At 51.2% G+C, this 22,327-nt stretch overlaps 1 protein-coding gene across 2 annotated transcripts in view; it reads left to right on the forward strand.

The window, feature by feature from the left end:
• ARID1A (AT-rich interaction domain 1A) overlaps positions 1–22,327 on the forward strand; it is a 57,449-nt gene that overhangs the window by 19,375 nt on the left and 15,747 nt on the right. For both annotated transcript variants that reach the window (XM_054395485.1, XM_054395487.1), the window contains exons 2-4: positions 4,942–5,154; positions 5,803–6,255; positions 7,838–7,951. In XM_054395485.1, the coding sequence (XP_054251460.1) occupies positions 4,942–5,154; positions 5,803–6,255; positions 7,838–7,951 (780 nt within the window). The remainder of the gene's footprint in view (positions 1–4,941; positions 5,155–5,802; positions 6,256–7,837; positions 7,952–22,327) is intronic.

Below are 22,327 nucleotides of genomic sequence, written 5' to 3' on the forward strand. Positions count from 1 at the left end.
CGGCGTGCCGCCCCCCCCTTCCCCTTCCACCTCCGCGGCTACGTCACCACAACACAACCACACGAGCTCAGCCTGTTGGTGTCATTCATTCGGTGCCAAGATTGCTTTAAAAAATTCCCTTGGCCCCAGTTCAAACAGGAGTACAGCTGGGATGTGTTAGATTTTAGGCAGTCTGCCCTCAATTTGAGATGAGTTATAAATAGCAGTGCCGGCTTCCTTAACTACCACTCTCTGAGGTAAAATGCAGGTTAATTACTGTGGGAATCAATTAGGGCTTCTCTCAGTTAAACGGCCAGGAATGCTTTTTATTATTTTTGAGCACGAGAAAATGGACAACAAATCTGCTCAGGAAAGGATTTCAGCTCCAAGGTGAGAACTCAAGGCTTGTTTTGGTTATCTCTTTGGCCTTTCTGGTTTGTGGGGTTTTTTTTGTGGGTTGTGGGGTTTTTTTTGTTTGGTTTTTTTTTTTTTTTTTTTTTTTTTTTCTCCTGGCGGGGGTGGCTGAGGGAAACAGTTGTGGCCAGTGATGGAATGATGCTGGTGTGAGACTGGAGGGGTCAGCAAATGATGATCCTCCCTCTGTGATAAATGTGAGGTGGCTGGGGACAGGCAGAGTTACAGTTCTCAGTGCAGCTGCAGAGGGTTTGGCTTCTGCTTCCAGTGTGGGATTTGCCTCTTCCCCTTACTCATTTTCCTGCAGGGACCATGAAACAAGTCCCCTCCAATGCAACCAAACTCTTTGTTCAAGAGGCCAACTTTCTCTTCTGCTGGACAAAAGCTGCAAGGAAGTTTGTGGAATCCTCTCCTCTGCTTGGCAGCTTTGTTGGTCAGGGACAGTGGTGGTGCTGTGCAGCCTAGCTGGGGTTCCAAGTGCTGTTTGCTTTTAGGGGTCTGTCATCCTTTACACTCTGCTTTGGGGAGCTTCTGAACCCTGCAGGTTGAGCTGGCTTTGGGCTTGCTCTGCGTCTGGAAATCCCTTTGAATTTTCTTGAAAGCTCAGCAGTTCCTCTGGAGCATTGGCTTGGGGTCACTTCCATTACACACCCCCCACCAAATAACTGCTTTAGGAAGTTTTGCCTGGTGACAGGACTCTGTTTGGCCAAGTTTGGATACTTGGCAGTGTTCTAAACCAGCAGAAAGACAGAGCCTGAAGGGAGAATAGAGGCAATTTCTATGAATGCAAGGATGTGGAAGCAGGGGGTCTGGACTTCAGTGATCAAGGAGCAACACTTTCTCTCAATTATGTCTCTCTGTGGCAGGGCCTTTGCTTTTGAAGTGTAATCACAGTAATCTACTCCTGTGGTTTCCTATTGAAAGGATTTCCCATCTGTCAGCCCACAGAAGAATCTCCAGCCTTTTGCAGGCAGGCTTTGGTATTTCCTTATTTATCCTGAAGTGTTCTTGTGAGCAAGCCGGAGCCAGCGTCGCTTCCCTGCCTCCTGTGCACCTCTGCTCTCCCCACAGCCTTCAGCCCAGCTCCTGGCTCCATCCCTGCCTTGCTGCCTTTTAACTTGACTGCTCTTTTCTTGAGGCACGTGGAGTTAAATAACCTGAAAGGGGGGAGGTGGGAGATTGGAGTGGACTTCCTGGTGGTAGCCCCTTTGAGCTAGAGCAGTGCTGCTAAGACAAGAGCAGTCACAGCTCCCTCAGCACCAGAGATGTGGCTCCTCAGTGGGAGATTTGAAAGGGAGAAGCAATGCCTTGAAGTGTTTGAGATGTCCAGGACAGCCCCAGGGAGCAGGAATTAGGCTGTTGGCTTGCAAGGAGGCAGGAGTGCCTGTAGGAAATCGTATCTTCATTAGAGATTAATTGGCATTTACGTGCCTGCTGTTTACAGAATGTTATCTGTGAGGCTGTAATTTGCAGTGATGATCTTCAGGTTTGTTTTTAGCATCCTCAGTGTGCTAGGGCCTTGTGAAAGAGTGACAGCTGAGAGCTGCATGGTGTGGAGGCACCTCCTGTACTCTTCCTCTGAGCAGTCAAGGTGACCACTTGGTCACCTCCTGGCAGTAAGTTTGGGGGTGGTGTTTGGGCCTTTTTCTTTCTCTTTTTTTTTTTTTTTTTTGTTTCTGGGTGCTTAATCAGTTCCAAATGTTTCATGAAGTTTTGAAGAGTTGTAACCCTTCCTGTAGGAGTCACAGAGGAGTGGATCTCCACTTTGTTTCTGTCCTTCCTGAAGATATGGTTGGCTTTGGGGGTGGCCACAGGCAGGACAAATCTGTGCAGAGGAGGCAGCATGTGGAGGGCTGTGAAAAACAAAACCCCAGGCATCTGGTCAGGGAGGGTGGTTGAGAAGCTGCCCTTGCTAGTGGGCTGAGAAGGTGAGGAAAAGACCAGGAGGAAGAAAGTAACAAGATACTGAAATGCCACCTCAGGAACCCAGGTTTCACAGATTCACAGATTGCACATGTTGGAAGGGACCCTCAAAAGGGACAGCTTCAACTAGATCAGGCTGTCCAGAGCCACATCCAGTCTGACCTTGGATGTCTTGATCAGGTAGAAGAAGGAGTTGTGTGCTTGAGAGGGGATGAGAGAGGGCTTTGACTTTCCAGAAGCTAGGGGCTGGGAAGCACTCCTGGTGGCACCATTTCTGTGCCAAAGAAGAAATGTGGGGAGGGAAAAGATGTCCCCAGTCTAAGGTGATACCCACGGGGCAAGACTCCTGGAAGCATTAGGGATGATTGCTGGAAAGATGTAAACACAATTTGCAGCCCTGAGGGTGTAGGAGAGCTCCATGTGGGTGCTGCCATTCAGGAAGGAAGCCTCTGAAGCTCTGAGGGTTCAGACTGCAGCCAGCAAACCAGCCCCTGAATGGAAACTTCCTGGGGTGCATGACGTGGGCTGTGGGGGTGCAGGCAGGGCTCTGGGGCTTCTCTGGGCTTCCTCTGCTGAGGGCCTGCAGTCTCTGCCTGTATTAGCCTCCTGCAGCCTCTATCTATGGCAGCATCTGAGGGGGCTTGAACGTGAGCCACACCACCTCACTTTTTTAGTGTCAGTGTGGATGGAAACAGGAACATGCAGCACAGCTGAGCATGGCAGGGCAGCTAGAACCTGCCCTGCTAGGGAGCAGCCCACTGGTGCCTCACACCTGGCCAGCTGTGAACAGCTTCACTGCAGGGCTGAATTGCAGTGGTGGAGGGGACCTGGCCCTGGTTCTTAGCTGATCTGTGCCATCTTGGTGCAAGTTAAGGAAAACCTTTCCTCTAAGGGTGCTGGAACCCTGGAACAGGCCCAGAGAGGTTGTGGAGTCTCCTTCTCTGGAGGGATTCCAATCCCCCTGGCCGCTGTGCTCCTGGGCAAGCTGCTGTGGGTTCCCTGCTGGAGCAGGGGGACAGGACTGGGTGAGCTCCAGAGGTCCCTTCCAGCCCCTCTGTGCTGGGCTCTTCATAAGGTGAAGTTTGTCTAAGGGAGCCCAGTTGGAGCTGCCTGGTAACCCTTCCTTACCAACGCCGGGGGGGTGCTGTCCCTGCTGTCTTCTTTCAACTCCCTGCCATGGCCCAGCTCCTGTTGCCCCACAGGACCACCATGAAGTCCCCACTGCTCCCCAGCTTCCCCCTGCTTGGCATGGGCTGGCTGCTGGCAGGCAAGCTGCAGCAGACAGCTGGTCAGACAAATGTTCTCAGGGGCTGTGTTGGGACTTCAAGCTGTGCTGGCTGCTGGGGCAGGATTTGCTGAAGTGGAGCATACTGCACAAATTTTTTTTTTTTTCTCCCAGGAAGGGTGGATTCTGCAAACATAACTGAAACACTGCTCTGCTCTCTGGGATTCTTTGGGGTTCCCAGTGGGATCTGTGGGATGTTGGCTTGTGCAGGCCTGCAGTGCCACTCCTCAAGCACCTGATCTCAGCCAGAGAGAGAGGGTGGATCTGTAGAAATACCACCCTAGGGCTAGTGGCAGGAAGGAATGGTATGGTAGAGAGGCCATTGTCATGGAGATCTGGTGGAAAACATCTCACCGGTATTAGTTAGGTCATCAGGAGATCAGGGAACGATTCTCATTCAACCCAAGTGATGGAGGTTAAGGACTGGGCCTGGGAAGCATTCATTTAGAAGTCACTACAGCAAGAGAGTCCTGCTTTGGGGTGGGGATGGGCTGCTGAGGCTGCCTAGGTTGGAGGTTGCCTTCTGAGGTGCTTGCTCTTTTCAGGAAACTGGAGAGACTGCTCTGATGTGGTGTCCCCAGGCAGGGGTAGTCCAGCTGAGGAGATGCTGGGAAGGTTGCATTTATTCACTCAGCTCATCATGTCTGCTCTAAAACTCAGGGATCTGCTTTTCAAGGCTGACAGATTTCTTTCTTTATTTTTTCCCCCCTATGTGTGCCTTTGAAGAATTTTGATTTGGCAACCTTCATTCTGCAAAAGGCAGGAGGCACAAAGCAGACCTTAAAAACAAAATAAATACATGCAAAAACTGAAGGGAGCTGCAGCCTTGGATGTTGTGAGTGTCAGCAGCAGTGCCCAGCGCTGCTCCCACATCAGTGTGGATTAATTGAGATGCAGAAGTGTAAGTGCACAGCCCATGGTGTTTTGGGAGCCTTGTTCCATGTGCTAGGAGCAGGGCTGCTTGTGAATATGGAAATCTGCAGCCTGGATTTACCTGGTTGTGGAGGATCTAGATGTCAAACTGCCACTTAAACTGATAATTAATCTTTCTTAATGATCCTTCTCCCCTCCTTTGCTGTTCTCTGGCCACGGGAGTCCTGGCAGCACGGAATGACAGCTTCTGGTTGGGGTTGTGCTTTGTGAAGTGTCTGGAGGTTGGAGAGAGCAGTAGGAATCCTGCTGGAATGCAGAAGGGATCTGGAGAATGTAGCACCTGAGGAGAGGCAAAAGAGCTTCTGCTTCTCTGCACCTGTTGATGTTTCTGCTGGGGTTCTGGGGGAGTTGGGAATGGTTCCTCTGTGTAGCTGAGTGGACCTCATGTCTCTCCACTTGCTTTGCAGCCTTCAAGCCCAATGGATCAGATGGGGAAGATGAGACCTCAGCCCTATGGAGGAAACAACCCTTACACTCAGCAACAGGGACCTCAGGCAGGGCCCCAGCAAGGACATGGCTATCCAGTACAGCCATATGGGCCACAAACTCCTCAGAGATATCCCATGGGAATGCAAAGCAGGACGCAAAGTACACTGGGCAGCATCTCATATGCACAGCAGGTAGAACACCCAAGCCTCTGTGGTCTCTGTTTACAGCAGGGGCAGGCAGAGGAGCCACAAAGTGTGGGACCACCTTCAGCCAGCCTGCAGGCAGCTGCTTCAGTAAAATGGAGTTTCTTCAGGCTCTGTGGATCCAGGTGGGATCGAGGATCTGTGGAATCCCTGCTTCCAAGAGAGGCAATGGCAGAGCACTGACTCAAGGGAAAAATAAGCAGCAAGGAGGGCTAAGATGTTCCTTCCACTGTGTTCTAGTAAAGACACAGCTCTGCTTTGCAGAAGAAATGACTTCAGGTCAGTTTGGGCTCTTTGCATGGTCCAGTGGCTCCTGCTGGACTGTTTGCAGGGTTCAAAAGGCTTTTTTTGGAGCAAGCAGCCTTCCCTCTCAGTGTCCCTGTCACTGAAGGCAGGTCAGACAGGGATCCCTAAAACCTTAGTGATGATGTCCATGAAAATTCTGTTCCTACCAAGAGAAATGTCCTGCACAGGTGACTCGTGCTGTGGTCTGGGAAGCACCTAGGCAGTGGCATTTCCAGCGCATTCCCAGTTAACTACTTTACACAGGTCTCTGATTTTTTTATTTTGCTGAGCAGAACCTTTGTGTGTGTGTAAAACACCTCCCTAACTGCTCTCTCTCCTCTTCTCCCACAGATTCCTCCCTATGGACAGCAAGGCCCCAGTGCATATGGGCAGCAAAGCCAGACCCCATACTACAACCAGCAGAGCCCTCATCCCCAGCAGCAGCCTCCATACTCTCAGCAGCCTCCATCCCAGACCCCTCACTCTCAGCCTTCATATCAGCAGCAGCAACAGCCTCAGTCTCAAGCTCCACAGCTTCAGACGTCGCAGCCTGCCTATTCCCAGCAGCAGTCCCAGCCACCCCATCAGCAGTCCCCAACTCCATACGCTCAGCAGCAGCCCACAGCCCAGCAGCACCAACAGAGCCAGGCCCCCTACTCGCAGCAGCAGGCGCAGTCTCCCTACCAGCAGCAGCAGCCGCAGGCAGCTCCCGCGGCGCTCTCCCAGCAGCCCTCCTCCTACCCCCCGGCGCAGCCGCAGCAGCAGCAGGCTGCCTACTCCCAGCAGCGCTTCCCCCCTCCTCAGGTGGGTCACCTGCTGCTCGCTTTCCTTCTTTGGGAGAGGGATTTGGGCAAATCCTCTCCTCTGTGCACAGCAGCTGGTTGAGCAGCACACCAGTGAGCTGCTGGTGGTGCCAGATGTGCTGTGCTGGCTGCTGTGGCCAGACCTGTAGCTCTCTCAGGCGTGTCCCAGCCCAGGCATCTCTGTTTCACCCCAACAGCCCACAGGGAGGACCAGAGCTTTTCTGGCCTGGTGGAAGTTGGCTTTGCCCTCAGAATGTGATCTGGAAGTGCCTGAAGTGCACAGAGGGCACAGGAGCCTGTGGTGTGAGATGCACCTCCCCTTCATGCACATCTCTGAGCCAGGCAGAGTAAAAGAGGCAGAGATGTGGTGCTGAGGGCCATGGGTTAGCACCAGCCTTGGTGCAGAGAGTGGTTGGACTCAGTGATCTTAAAGGTCTTTTCCAACCAGAAGCATTCTGTGACCTCTGTGGTGGTGATGGGAGGCTAAGCCAGGCTCCCACTACAGGTCTGAAGGTCACAGTGTGACAGCAGTGCCACTGCAAGGCAGTGCCAACCTAAAGGATTTCTTAGTGGAATGGTTCTCCTGCTGTGGTCTGTGGAGGTTCTCCAGGTGGTCTCTAGAGCTCCTTGGCTCAGTACCACAGCAGAAGAGAGTTTGCAGAGTGACACAGATGGTGACGGAAGAGTTTGCTCTTAAATGTGAACATGGCTTTAGGGAGGAGGAATCAAGCAGCAAGGGCCTGGAACTGAAGCTAACACCATGAAGCAAATTCATTTATTTTTTCTTAGGCATTGTGTTGGTTTCCTTCTAATGTCTGAAACAGACTTTCTGTAAAGGCCAAAGTGACAGGATAGGAGGTGATGGCTTCAGAATGGGTGGAGATGAGACATTAGGAAAAAATTCTTCCCCAGGAGGGTGGTGAGGCTCTGGAACAGGTTGTCCAGAGAAGCTGTGGAGACTCCAAGCCTGGAAGTGTGGAAAGCCAGCTTGGATGAGGCTTTGAGCAACCTGGGCTGGTAGGAGCCGTCCCTGCTCACTGCAGGGAGTTGGAGCTGGCTGATCTTTAAGGTCTCTTCCAACCCAAACCAGTCCGTAATGATTCTCTGATTTATTTTCAGCAAGGCTTAATGATATTTTAATAGCTGTGTGAAAAGCTAGCTGGGACCTTTCAGCAGCCATTGCAGTGCATCAAAGGCAGCTTTGGAGAAGTTAAGGATTTTAACGGACCTGCCCTGTTGGTGTAATGAAGGACTTAGAGCTGGCCTGAGATGTTACAAGATCAAGAAGCTAAGTGAGCAGTCTCCCAGGACAGTCTCTGCTCTTCAGGATCTCTAACAGGAGAAAGGCAGAGAATTCTTGCATGGTTTTAGACTTGAGCTCCCACCTCTGAGCAGCAGTTGGGTTGGGCAGTGAGTGTCCTCCTGCTGGCTCGAACGCTTTGCTCCCTTGTTTCCTGTTGTGGCCACATGTCACCCAGCACACAGAATTCCTCCACCACATGAGAATGCAGCAGAGTGATCCCAGCAAAGCCTTTTCTGTATTCCCATTTGTGGTTTTCTTTGGTGTTTTTTTGGTGTTTCAGGAGTTATCTCAAGACTCATTTGGGTCCCAGGCATCATCTGCTCCCTCAATGGCTTCCAGTAAAGGGCAAGAAGATCTGAACCTGAATCTTCAGTCCAGACCTTCTAGCCTGCCGGTGAGTGCTGAGCTGCTCTGGAGGGGAATGGGGTGAGGGCAATCAGAAGCACAGCAGGAGAAATTAGCACTGGTTGTATTCCACATGGAAATGGGAGTGATGGAGGCTGCCTGTGCTTTTTTACGAAGTCATTAGCTTCTGGCTTCCCACTGGAGATTAAATGTAATTTACAAAAGTAATGGATTTGAGAGTCAAGTTTAACCCTAGGTGCTCTGGTTTGCAGGTTCTGGCTAAAAGATTTCTTTTCTTGTTGAGCTTTCTGTTTGCAGTGCCTGAAGTTGCTGGCAGAGCAGACCCTGACCTTCAGGAGAAGGTCTCTCATTTTTATTTGACTTTCTTGTTCCTCCAGCCCAGTGCTGCTCTGCTGGTAGCAGAGTGGCAGCACAGTTTGCTTTCTGAGTTGTTGGATCCTTCTGCTGCTGATTTGAGCTTCTTTGGTCCAGTTTGACTGAACAGTTGGTGCAGAAGTCAAGTTTATTAGCACCTGGAGTGAGGAAGATCACTCACAGACAGCTCCTTCCTTGACAGATGGAGAATTGTATTTTCTTTAGCATTCTAAATCTGTTTGCTCCATGTACAGGAAGCAGTTGGGTGTGAGATTAGTTCCAGCAGGTTTGGGACCAGAATAGTTTTAACTTTGGGTTAAAACTTCATCAGGAAAATGGAGAAGGTTTAAAAGTTTAGTTGGCACAAGTTAGTCTGGGCCTGACCTGGAGGGAAAGGTTTGAGATGCTGGGTTCTTGATTTTGCTGCTCCGTTTGGTTGTAAGCAGTAGGAAGTGAGTGAGAGTTTATTGTTTTCATTTAGCCATTTAAGTCTTCCATTTAGCCACTTGGCTAAGTCAGGCTTCTAAGCTGCAGCTGCATTGGTCAGGGGAGAGTGAGCTGTGCATGGAGCAAAGTTATTTTTGCTCTCAGCAATGAGAACAGCTTTGTTGTGAGCCCCTTGAAATAATCCTTTTGAATGGTGGGGACAAATTGTCACCCAAAACACCAAATGATTCTAGTCCTGACCACCTAGTGGGAACAGTTGTGGGTTGCTCCTTTTTCTTCCTATCTTTTATTTTCACCTTTTTAAATAGATTTTTTTTTCCCCTTCCTTTTGGACCCTGATTACAAAGATTTAATTTGTTCTGAGGCCTGGGTGGGGGGAAATCCTTTTAAATAGCATGTTTCTTTCCACTCTGCTTCTCCACAAGTTCTTCCATGTGACCCATCTGCTGGTAAAGAATGGAGGGAAAGTGAAGGCAGGGAAGTAATTGAAGCAATTGCTGTAGCTGGGAACGGTGGGAAGTCCTGCTCCGTGCCCTTGTTGATGGAGCCTCCATGAATCCTACCAATCAGCTCCCTCTGACTCAGATTATAGGAATTAGTTGCTCTGCTTAGCAGAAGTAGCTCCTTCTCAGCACCACGTGGGAGTTTGTTTTATACCTTGTGGTTAAATGTATTTGGCCCCTTTCAAGTTTCGCCTTTTGCCAAGCAGTTAAAGCAAAAGAGATTCAGCTCTGCTGTGAGTGAAGGGACCTAGGGGCCAGGGAGTGGGATCCAGCTGAAAAGGGTTAAATCATGGAATCCTAGAATGGCTGAGCTTGGAAGGGACCTCAGAGATCATCTGCTCCAACCTCCCTGCCTTGGGCAGGGACACCTCTCGACTCAACTCAGCTGCTCAAGGCCTCATCCAGCCTGGCCTTGAATACCCCCAGGCAGGAGGCATCCACAACAAGGTTCCAGAGTCTCACCACCCTCCTACTGAAGAACTTCTTCCTCAGTTCCAGTCTAACCCTGCTCTGCCTCAGCCTCAAACCATTCCCCCTTGTCCTGTCTCCAGACGCCCTCAGGAAGAGCCCCTCTGCAGCCTTCCTGGAGGATCCCTTCAGCTACTGGAAGGCAGCTCTGCCTGGTTTAGAAAGTCTTCTCCTGGTTGGGAGGACTCCTGGATGCCTGCTTGGTTCTGTATCACTTAACAGAAGTGTGGTTTGTGGTGGTTTAATTCTTTGTGGAGTTGTGAGCCCTTTGCCAAGCCTCAGTGGGCACTGTGGCACAGCTCACTGGGTAGCTTGGAATCGGTGCCAATGGTGCCATGCATCATCTTTAATTAAACAGAGCAGCTCCAGCAGGAGAAGGATCTTCCTGCTCTTTAGCTTCCTAGGAAGCGTTGGATTTATGCTCCCAGAGCCTTCTCAAGGCTTTGGCCTTGCACATGAATGTTGTGCATCAGCTGTGATGTTGGAATTCTGAGCAGCAGAGGGGGAGGATATTGCTTGCCATGTCAGGAGGTGGTGATCCCCTAGCTGGTGATGTTGTTCAGTTGTTCAACTCCTGTGGCTTTGCCTGGCAGATGTCACACTGATGTTCCTGGAACCTTCCAAGATATCTTCCCAAGAAGGATATTTTTTTTTTTTTTTTTGTGTCGCTGACTAAACTTTTTCCTGATGAATTTTCCACATTCAAACTTTGAACAGCAGAAGATTCAGATTCCTGCTTCGTTTAATGCTTTGTCCACCCACCTGTAGGCACCAAAGTGTCTGCTCTTCCCTTTCAGCTTCTGCTGTAGCCTGCTCTGGCTGGGGCCCTGGTTTATTGTTCTCTTCCTGAGGATGGTGAGGTGCTGTGTTTTGGAGGAGGAGGAGGATGCTGACCTGGGCTCACTGATCCTCCGTGAGTGATGCGTCCCTGCCAGGGTCCTGCCTGCTGCTGGCTTTCTCCAGTCTAGGAGAAGACTTTCTCTGAAGGATTTGCTGCTTCCCTAGGGAGTCTCTGTCAGGACTGCAGCTAAACTAAACTCAGATTGCTGTGTATGGGAGAAGTGAAGTGCAGCCTTCTGTGGCTGGCTGTAATAGAGGAGCAAGGGATCCTTAGTACAAACCTGCTCCTCCCAGGAGATTCCCTCTGCTCTTCTCCTTAGCAAAGAATTTTTCCTGGCAAGTTGTGTGCAGTTTATTCAGTGCCTTTACCTTTTGAGGCTTGGATTCTGAGTCTGTAGGAGTCAGATGTTTCCAGCTGTTAATTACCTTCTGCTCAGATGTGGAAGGTGCTGGGAACAAGTAGAGGAGAAGCCAGGAGGGTGCTGGGATGTCACCTGTTTGGGTTTGGATTGCAAATCAGTTCTGCTGCAAAGCTCTCTGGAGTCTAGGGTTTGTGGGGAGGAGTTTTTTGTTTTGCTATAGAACATGCAGCAAGGCCAGGCTGGATGAGGCTCTGAGCAACCGAATGTGGTTAGGAGGTGTCCCTGCCCATGGAGTAGATGATCTCTGAGGTGCCTTCCAACCCAAGCCATTCTGTGATTCTATGCAACACATCTTGCCCCAGTGTGTCCTGTGGGCTGCCTTGGAGGAGCTGAATGTGAGTTCCTGATGTCTTTGGGTTGGATGAGGAGCAGAGCACTGAGGTGGTGGTTGCCAAACACCAGGCTGTTTGTACTTTCCCAGCCATAGAAGTTGGTATCTGTGGTGTTAGGCCTTCCAGGCTGGTCCCAAAAGCCATTTATAAAGCAGAACTGAGCTGGTACCAGTGCATGCTGGCTTGTACTTGCTTTTCACTGGACCTGCTGGGATGTCTTCAGGGAGGCTTTGCTATCTGTGGAACTCCAAAGTTCTGTGAGGGCAATGTTGTTTCCAGCACTGCTTTGGTACAAAAGGTTCTGCAAAGGGTGAGACTCCTGCCTGAAGTAGAAGGACAGAAAGGTTTGGGAGGTCCTGAAATAGGAAGGTTGTGTGCTGGGTTGCTCCAGGGAGTGGAGCAAACTGGGGCAGAAGTTTCAGATTTCCCACCCCAGACTGTCCTTAGTTTGTTTGGGTCAGTGTAATGTGCAGCCTGAGGGAGAAATCCCTGTCCTGGGCAGCTTATTTTTATCTTGGTTTGCTGTGGGAGTTGTTCTGATCTCAGTGTTTTGCACTATTGGAAACCTGTTTTGCTTATTCAGCTGCGTTTCGTTTTGGTTCATCTCGGATTTTTTTCCCTTCTGACAAGTGTCTTGTCAGTGGCAGAGAGGAATCTAAGCAGCTAAAAACAGATTCCTGCTCCATCTTTAACTCTGGAACGTGTGTTCTGGTCGTGGGGCTCTGCAGCACAGAGTTAGCAAAATCAGATTTTTGTGGAGGAGGGAGAGGAATGAGGCTGCAGGGATTTGGCGTGTGCAGAAAGAGCCTTTCTGTGAATATCCCCCAGCAGCTGTGGGGTCTCCTCCTTCGGTTACCTCTTCCTTTCTCAGGGAAGGAAGGGATGTGGGTGCTGGAGGTCATCAGGGAAGCACTACTTGGCTTCTCCCCTCTTACAGAGCGGTCATTGGTGCCTGAAGTGGGATTGAGTTGAGCTCTGTCAGCTGCATCCTCTGACCTGAAAATAATCAATGCAACAGGCTGAAAAGCAGCAAAAATCTGTCTCAGAGCTGCTGTGGATGAGGAGGGAGGTGCAGCCCAGGAAATGAAGGCTTCCTTAAAAATTCTTGCAGCTTAAAATTAATCATTTTGGCAATTTTTGTGGAGGGAGAACAGGAAGAGAACTTTCTGCAGTTGAATCTACTGGGCACCGCAAGCTCTCCTTTCTTTATTCTGTCTCCATATGGCACTTCCTGCTCCTGTTTGGTTTGTGTTTGGCCTTTTGAGCTTGGCTTATTGCTTGCCTTAAGAGAGGGATTAGTGATGTATGCATTTCAAAGCAGGGGAGCTGCATGCTGTGCTGCTTGGGCATCGCAGTGGCTATGCAGATAAACACTCCAGCACCTGGAGGCTTGCCCTGAGGAGCCCAGTGCCTGAAACACAGGTAATGGAGAGATGCTGCATTCCAGTTTGTGCTGATCTGAAGTCCTAAGTTCTGGTGGGTTTGTCCCAAGCTGTGGTGATAGAAGGGAGCTGAAAGGGTTTTATTGCCTGGCCAAGGCTCCTCTGCCTCAGCTTTTTCCCGTGGGTGATCATGGCCATCATTGCTCTGTGGCTTCTCGAGAGGGCTCTGCCTTTCTGTCAATGTCTTTTTGATTTTGCTAATGGTGGAGAGTGTTGGGTGCAGCTCACAGAGCTACTCGAATCTTCCAGCTGCCCATGTGGTGTGGGAGAGGTCAGAACCAGATGATCTTGAAGGCCCCTTCCAGCCCAAACCATTTTCTGATGCTGTGCTTCACGCCTCTGACCTGCTTCCCAGGGCTGCTCAGCATTTTGTCCATGTGGCAATTTTCCCTCCTCCCAGCCCTTCCTCCGGGTTGCAGCAGAGTTAATCTAGCCTGGTGCTTGGGAGGAAACTCCCCACGCAGGCTGCATCACCCCGGAGCCCTCTGCCTTCCCCACGAGCAGCGAGGCCCTCCCGAGCCTCTGCCGCTGCTGCAGCTAGGCTGGAGCCTGCACCCTGCTCGCTGCCGGCCTCGTTTCCTGTTGCTATTCTGGTCGGGAGCAGCTCAGCTCAGCTCTGCTTCCTGCCTGCACGCCGAGCACACTGCCCTAGCCCCCGGCCGCACTGCTTCTCCGCAGGGCTTTGGTTACAGACCCCAGGGAAAGAGGAGCTGGGGAGGCAGGTGGCAGGGAGAGCTGGCAGCTGACTGGGGAGAAAAGAAGCTGGTGTCCTGTTGGGCTGGGGCCAGGAGCTGGTCAGTGGTCATCAGGAAAGTGCTGTGGGCTGACCAGCTCTGCTCTTGGAGCCCAAACAGTAGCCCCCTGCCCTGTCCCAGTGCCCCTGTCCTGGCCTCCCCATCCCAGCCAAACGCAGAGAGGTGACCCCATGCTCCCCAGAGCGCTTCCCAGAGCCTTGCTGCTGCAGGGCAGGGAGCTGAGGAGTTCACTTCCCTGTGCTTGCTGGCTTGGTGTCATTGGAGACCCTTTGAAAGGTGCAGAAGCCTCTTGCTAGTCTGCCAGCAGACTGCTAGAGCCTCCTCCTGAAAGGGAGAGCCAGGAAGGCACTTTGGACAAGGGCTTGTGGGGATAGGAGAGGGGGAATGGATTGAAGCTTGAGGAGGGAAGATTGAGATTACGAAGAAATTCTTGACAGCAAGGGTGGGGAGGCACTGGAACAGGTTGCCCAGGGAGGTTGTGGATGCCTCCTCCCTGGAGGTGTTCAAGGCCTTGAGCAACCTGGGCTGGTAGAGCTTTAAGGGTCTCTTCCAAACCAAATAATTCTGTGAATCTTTGGCTCCTCTGCCCTTTCCATCACAACTGAGACCTGCCAGAGGTCCCACACCATGCAGAGGAGGGGGGTCCATGTTGTGACCTTGGTCTGTGTGCAGTGGTCACAGGGACAGATGAAGGAGTTTGAGTTTGGCTGAGAGCACTGCAGGCCCCTTGGACACTGCCACACCTCAGCTTTCACTGTACAGGAGTCCTTGTCCCCTTCATGTCCCTTTGACCTGCTGGAGAGACTTGTCTGTGGAGAAACTCTTCCGACGCGGTGCTCAGATGTGGGGCAGGGCAGGGGCCCAGGGCTCAGCCGTGCTGCTGCCATGGGCTTGTGGCTGCACCCTGATGGGTGCCAGCCTTGTGCTGGGATTTCAACTATGGCCTGGTAACTGCAGGAGTTGTTGTGGAATTGTGTTTTTAAATCAAGGTTTTACCCAGGAAAAGAGAAACCTTTTATTAAATAAAAAAAAAAGAAGGTTGAATATCCTGAAAGGAGGGGAAGTGACATCTCTAGGAATTGCCTGCTCTGTCACCCTGACCCCGAGGGTGGCACACGGCCTGCGTCAGCATCTGGCCCGGGCCAGGTTTCCATGGTTATGTCACCTCTCCCCATGCAGGCTCATTGCTCCCAGCCAGGGCCAGGGCAGAATTCCCTCCATTCTTTCCAAATGTGCTTCAGTTTCCAGGTGAGTCCCATCCAGGTGAGCAGCCCCTGGGTGCAGCACTGCAGGTAGGTCCTGGCTGGAGGTGGTTTCTCCAGAGGTGCCCCAGCTGGCAGTGCCGAGGGGGGGGGGGCTCAGCCATGGTTCTGTCGCTGCCTCCCCACAGGAAGAAGGGATCTGGGGGAGGAGCTGCCAGCTGGCTCTGCAGCAGCTTTTCCCAGCCAGAGCACTGCCAGGCTCATCAGATTGGCAAACCCTGATACCTGGGAAATCTTGGAAGGAAGATTTCCTCCCTTCTCTCCTAGGATCTTCTTTCCTTCCACTTCTTTAGGAGTTGATTTTGTCCTTCTGAGCCATTCCAGAGAGGCCAATAGCAGCACTAAACATGGAGCTGTGTTGAAAATGCAAAGTTTTGGCCTGAGCCAGGGGTCTTGGATCTGAAATTATTTCAGACTCCTGCTTTGGCTGTGTTGCTTTGCCCACCCTAGCTGGTGTGGTTGGCATGGTGGCACAATCACATGCTGAGATGACTAAATGCTTTTGGAGTCTGAACTCAACACATCAGAGACTGGAAAGTGCCTTCCAGAGAAAGCACTGCTGGGGAACTGGAACATCCTTATGGCTGTCAGGGAGAGGGGAGCCTCTTGCCTCTTAGGTGATTCAATGTTTTATAGGATCTGGGGTTTGTCTTCAGACTGATGGAGAATACTTAAAAACCTCTGGAAAGGAAACAAAAGCTCTTTAAATAAAAGGGGCTGCAATCTGTGGTCATAGTGGCACAGAGTGGTTTGGGTTGGAAAAGCTCTCTGAGATCCTCCAGTCCAACCAACAGCCCAGCTGGGCTCCAAAGGGTTAAATGAAAACTCTGCTGGAGAGTTTTGCTGCTGTGTTTCCCAGGGCCCTGCAGAAGAGCTCAGCACCCCAGGTTCTGCTGGCCTGCCAGGGCTGGGGGAAGCATGGTTCCTCCTGCTCCACTTTGTGCTGCAACTCCAGCGTTTGGCTCTCTGCTCTCCAAAGATGGAGAACATGAAATCTGCTGAGGGGGAGGGAAGGGAAGGCCCCACCCTCTACCTCCCTGGTATTTTATTTTTATTTTAATTTTATTTGGATGGGGAGAGAGGAGGGGTGGCAGAGGGCAGGAGCAGGAGATGTGATTAAAGCTGCTGCCGAGCAGATCCGTGGGAGTGGAGTATCGACCTCTGAGGAATCAATGGCTGCTGCGGGAGCGGCGCTGGCTGCTCTGCCAGCTCTCCCCTTGCAGGAATGTAGTAAAGCCAGCAGCACTTCCCTCTCCCATCCTCCCTCCTGGTTTTATGTCTTGTGTGTCCCTGCTTTCTGCCAGGCACCCAGGCTCACCTACATTTGCTGAGGTGGATTAGAACAGCAGCTTTATTTTTGCCATCGGAGTAGAACTGCGCCTGTGACACCGAGCCCCTCCTCCTGACAGCCTCCTTTCCAAATGCTCTTTTTTTTTCCCTGCAGTGCAGCTACAGCCAGCAGCTTCCACCAGTTTGTCTAAAGCCAGCCTGGAAGAATTGAGCTTTTCAGCTGCTTTCTTTTGAGCAAAGAAACCACACAAATCTCTCTTGCATGTTCTAGTCCCCATCTTAGGTTTGTAATTGTTGGTGCTGATGCCTGAGAGGAGCTTCAACTGCTGGGAAGGGAACATGGAGTCTAGCAGAGGCTGGAGCCTTGCTAGGGTTACCTGCCTGGTGTTTGTTTTAGTGGGCAGGTGGCTTTCCCCTGAAGCAGTAAAAGTCCAGCACTTGTTTCCTTTGTGTGAGGACTGCTTGGGTGAGTAAGCAGCCTGCTGGAATAGGACTGGAAGGGTTTGTGCACTCCTGGGTTTGTAAGCAGGTTCTTTTTTTTTTTTTTCTCAGAAGAGCTTGCTGGAGAACCTCAGAACTGAGTCTACTTCCTAGCTGCTCACATGTGGGCCTTGCTCAGATCAGAGCTTGAGCTTCCAAAGCGCCAAGCCCAGGGATTTCATTGCACAGTTCAATTCCTTTGTTTTCTGATCTTGTCCCATTTTGAAGGACGTTGGAAGAGATGAGGCCATGAATTAAAAAAGCTCTCCTGGAGCACTGAAGTGTTCAGGGCAGCTCATGCTGGTGTGGCAGTGCCCTTCCTCCTGTGTATTCCCCAGTTCTGATGCCAGGACAAAGTCATCTAAACCCAAACCTCTCAGCACCTGAGAGCTGTGTGGCAATGGAGGAAAGCTGTGTGTGGGCAAGGCCTCATGTTGCTAGGCCTTGGTGATATTTGAGGACTCTTTGGTCATCCTGGGTAGCTTGAGAATGAGGATGGAGGTGCTTCCTGCAGGTGTGTGGAACAAAACCATTGACAGGCAAAGTGGCAGCTTAGAAAGAGGCATTTTTGAGTTGCACCCCAGGCCTCCTGCAGAGCACACAGGAAGAGTGTTGACAGCATCTTTGACTTCACTTTCCATTCCAGAAGTGTTGTAGATGTGGTGAGAGGTTTCACTGGAGAGACATTCTGCACACATCATTCCTCCTGCTCTTGGTCTCTTCTCCATTCCATGTGGGCACCAAGAATGGAACTGGAAAACTCCATTCTAACTCTCACCAGCAAGAAAAAACCTTGGAGACAGCAGGTTGTAAAGGGAAAGTATCAACTGGGTATCTCCTGTAGCTTAACTTGTGTTCCCCAGCTCCAGCTTCTGGTTTCTCCTGGAAAAAACAAACTGGCAGAGGCAATACAGTAGGTAGGAAGGTGGTAGCAGAGCCCTCTCCAGACACTTCTCATCTGTGGAAATCTCAAGCCAGCTTTGCCAGGTGTGATGGATGTGCTGTGGGTGTGTGATTGGTGGTGTAAATGGAGCACACCAAGGTCTTTGGGCCACTGTGGTAGGAGACAGAGTGCTCTGTGAAGCAGAAGTTGGGAAATGCAGCTGCAGGGAGTAGCAGACAGATCCTGGGCTGCCAGTCAGCTGTGTGACTCTGGTGATGGAGAGCACTGAGGTATTTTGGGTGTAGAAATAAAGGGGAAGGGAAGGACAAGCTCATGATTTTAAAAGTGTTGATAGTTCTTGAGAAGGAACTGCAGGGGAAAATGAAATTGTAACAGAAACCCTTTTAGGGGCAGTGAAGAGGCTTTTCCCCTTTCAGGGAATAAGTTTAGCCATTGTTCTCTGGTCTTACTCAGAAGCATCTTCATGGAAACCACTGCCCCTCCAGAACTTACAAGCTCCACCACATGCTTGGCTCCAGATCATAATTTCCTTGAGTGCTATCTGGTGATCTGATAATGCCTGCAATCATTACAGCCTCTGCTCCTTCCCTCTTCCCCCACACTTCTCACATGCACTTCAGGTTGGGGATGGGCAGGGCAGAGGCAGGGGAAGGCAGCGGTGCCCGGTGAGATCAGTTTGCTTTCTGGTCAGTCTTCCTGCTCTTCCAGATCAGTGGGATGGGCCAGAGTGGAGGCTTGGATCTCTTCTCCTCTGGCGTTTTGTTACCTTGATCTTCAGTGTTTCTTCTTGTTTCATCTGTTTGTTTAACAAATGAGTTTGTATCAGATCCTTGCTCTCCTCACAAGTCTCCCTGCTCCGGCTGCCTTGCGTCGGTCATGCCAGGACTTGCAGCCCTTTCCCTGAGACAGATGAACTCCCCTGCCCCGCTCCTTTGGGTACCAGATCCTGTGATTTCAGGCATGGTTTTGTTGTGGTGTGAAGAGGAGAAGGTGTTAGCTGCTGAGTCCTTGTTTGTCAGCGCCACTGGCACCGGCGAGGGCTGGGGCCTGCCAGGCGCAGCTGGAGCCGGTACGGTCCTGGGGTCCCCGCGGGCTTCCGCTATCAGGTCACAGCCCAAAATAACACTGGGCACTATTTCAAGGGAAGAAACTCAGGCTTTGGGGCTGCAGCCAGCCTGGAGTGTGAGATTCTGTGTGAAATAGTTGGAATCCCTCCAGCGTTTTTGATCTGCATGGCAGATGAGCAATAAAAGGCATAAAAAACACATTGGGAACACGTGAGGAAATTCTCCAGACCCTGACGTTTCCTTCGAGTTGGCAGAGTTGCTGCTGTCAAGCCTCACCTCCTGTCTCAGCTCCATTGGCTGTGCTCGTGGGAGGAGGGAAGGGGAGAGCCCTTCTCATGGCTTTCCAGGTCTCCTCCTGATGCTCTGCGGGAGGCAAACGAAACCTCCCTGACCCTCTCCTCTTGGGCTTGCTCCAGAGCCTGCCGACGCCAGCAGGTCTCCATTATTTCAAGGAGGGTTTCTGTTTTTTAAAGGCATCCCTGCTGGGGCTGCCCTGAAGGTGGGCTGGAGAGGGACTGAGAGATTTCCTTTCGCCCTAGTTTGTGGTGCACTCAGGTAGCTGAGACACCAGAGCTGGAGGGTGTCCTTGGGTCTGGTTAAGAAAAGCCAACCCCCCACTGTGCCTTGATGGTTGGCATCCTGAGAAAACGGGTGGAGAGCAGCTCCCTCCTTGCTGATCAGCTGCTTGCACTTAGGCATTCCAGTCCCTGCCTCTCATCCTTCCCCTTGCAGGAGTCTCCCTTCTGAGGAACTTAGTCCTACTGAAGAACCTGCTCAGGAAATGCTGCTCTGCTGGCAGTGTTCATCTGCTGGGGAGCTGCAGGGATTCATAAACTTGGAGGTGAAAGTCACTTGCTGAGTTACTGGATTTTTATGGTCCTGTTCCAGTTCATGTCCTGACACCCAAGAAAGGTTGAGAGGAAATCCACTTTTAACAGATTTCAGCTGATGATCTGAGAGGCTGCTCCACAGCTTCTAGCTTGAAGGCTGCTCTTGCTGTATGTGAGGTCCCTGCTGGTATGCCAGCAATGCAGAGGGGCCCTGGTGCTCATGGCCCAAGCAGTTCTGCATTAACCTGCTTAATTAAAACTGAATGTTTGTAAATGACTCTCAGCACTTAAGCTGAGCTCTGATGCCTACCTAGGCAAGGTCGAAGACGCCAGCTTCAGAGATCCTTATCGAGTTCCTCAGGAGTTAATTTTCAAACACGTTTTAACCTTGCTTCGTTTTCCATCTTGCAGAGATTTTCCTGCCTGCCCTTACCAAGCCAGGTCCTCCCAGTCTGCCCAGCTCATGTGTGAATATTGCTTGGAGCAGAGAGTGACCTCCTCAGAGCCAGGAGGCAAACTTCCCTTGCCTCTTGAGGGAGGTTGTCACACATAGCTCTGAACAGCAGGAGGCTTCCGCCTTTCACCCTCCATACTTGCTCTGTGTTTGTCCTTTTGTGCCAGGATTTTGTCTCAGGTGTCCATTTGTAAAATGTTTTTTCCTCTGAGCCTAAAAAAATCTCTCCCCTGAGCAGCTGCAGGCTCTGCCCCTCTGCTCTGGAGGTTAAACTGGTCTGAAGTGCTCTTGGTGGGGGTGGATTTTAAGCTGCAAAGGGTTTTAGTCTCCAACTTCATTTCAGTGATGATGCAAACCCAGTGTTTGCATGCATTTGATGATTCAAACTGGAAGTACTTTCATGCATTTTAAGGGAAATAAGGTCTGTGAAGGTGACAGAGCCTTGGGGCAGGCTGCCCAGAGAGGTTGTGGAGCTTGCTTCCCTGGAGGCTTTCCTGGGTGACCTGCCCTGGGTGACCCTGCTCTGGCAGGGGCCTTGGACTGGATGATCTCCAGAGGTCTCTTCCAGCTCTACCACTCTGTGGTTCTGTGAAACAGCAGCACTGACATCCAGCTTTGGGGTGGACTGAGCTGGCTTCTGGACATTCTGATCCCTTCATTGTCTCAGGGGGCACTCTAGATGTGAATCTTGGACTGGTGGCTGAAGTCAGCTGCAGTGAGTCTCAGGGAGGAGAGTGTTCTGCTCTTGGTTATGTTGGTTGCTGCCTTTCAATGCAAGATCTTGGAGCTACTGCCTCTTCACACCTGTCTCAGATGGTTTCTGCAGGAGGAATTGGAGTTTGTCAAAGTTGTCCTGGGGAAAAAGCCCAAGAACCTGCATAAAGCAGCAATGCCTTTGGTGTTGCACCAGGGAGGCACTGAACATTGCAGGAGCCCTCAGCAACTATTTTTAGGCTTTTTCTGCATTTTTTTTTTTAGCTTTCAGTGAAGTAAACCAAAGCTCTTTTTTTGTTGTTTTTGTTCCTCAGGAAGGGAATACTTCAGCAGTAAACAAATATACCTCTGAGACTGTGGTGCAGGAAATGATCTCTGAGACAGAAGCAGTAATGGGAGGAAGGACACTCAGTCACCCCCCCAAGTGACTGCTGCTTTCTGCTCAAGTGCAGCATTTGCCTTTTGCTCAAATTCCACTGTTCAAGCAGCCAAGATTGGCCTAATGCAGCAGGCAGCTGAATGTGGTGCAGCTGGTGCCCAGCTCTCACCTTTGTCCTCCTGCCTCTCACTGTCTGTCCAACGAGTGTGCTGAGGTGGTTGGGTGTCTCCCAGCTTGGGTTTTGTGCTTCTGTCAGTCCCAGTTTTCCACTTGCTGGGAGGTGGTGGCATGTGGCTCTCCAGCTCAGGTGATGGGGGGGGTTGTCAGAGCCTTCTCCCCTGTCCCACATCACCTGGCCCACAGGGGTGGTGCAGTGGTAGGGCTCCTGCTTGCTTCTGCAGGCTGAGTTGGCAGTGCCTGTGTGTGAGGTCCTACAGAGCATGGAGCTGGGCAAGTGTTACCTGAAGTGCTGCTGCAGCAGGCAGCATCCACCCCCAGTCTGTGCAAATGAGACCAGGGGGTCCAAGGCAGTTACCAGTTGGCTCAGCCCTTCTTGGTGGTGTTTGAAATGAGGCTGGCTCTGATGCTGGCCACCTGAGCTCTGTGCAGAGAGAGCTGATCTGAGATGCCTCCAGGGCTCAGGCTGGAACAGCTCTGAGCCAGGGCTGATTGCTCTGAAAGACTGACAAAGGACAGGTGAGGTCCTGGTGAGCTCTGGTCTACCACTTCTGCACCTGTTGTGATCCTCTGAATCCTTGGCAGAGGTTTTTCCCTGGCAGAGTTACAACATCCCAGCTTTCTGTTCAGGTCTGCCACCACTTAGCCTCTCTTGGACTGTTTCTTGCTCATGTGCTGCAGGCCAAGCCTGAGGACCTGGTGCAGGTTGTTAGCTGGGGCAGTGGAGCCTGGTGGCTCTGCACATCATCCCCTTGAAACTGTGCCCATTTTTCAGCCTTGCCAGCTGATTCTTGGTGCTTTTGCTGTGCAGTCACTGCTCTGGCAATTGGAGGTTTCACCTTGCTTAGGCTTTTGGTGCTTTTCCGCTCCAGGCTGGATGCATGCAGCAGGAAGGGGGATTTCTAGCTGTGCCTTCAAGAAAAGCTGAACTTCCCAGGCTGATTTTTTGCTGTCTTTGAAGAACAGAAAGTGGGAACCCTGAAGAGTATTCTCTGGGTTTCTTTTCACTCTCTGTTTACTTTGTTTTTATCCATCTCAAGTGAGCAGTTTCCCAGCTCACACGAGGTTTATGAATTAATTATGGTGAGGCAGGAGCTGCTGTCTTTGAGGCTGAGCCACACTTCTCTTCCAAACCATTACACATGGACTGTCTCCTCTGCTTGCAGTCTTAGGTGTGTTGTGAATGCACTCTTTACTTTCTCACCTCTAAACTGAAGCAGAAGCAGCAAGCAGGAGAATTTGCCAGTTGTTGGGACCACCTGCAAGCACTGAGCAAGCCAGATA

The sequence above is a fragment of the Indicator indicator genome, chromosome 33 (genome assembly GCF_027791375.1).
Source record: "Indicator indicator isolate 239-I01 chromosome 33, UM_Iind_1.1, whole genome shotgun sequence".
NCBI classification, from domain to species: Eukaryota; Metazoa; Chordata; class Aves; order Piciformes; family Indicatoridae; genus Indicator; species Indicator indicator.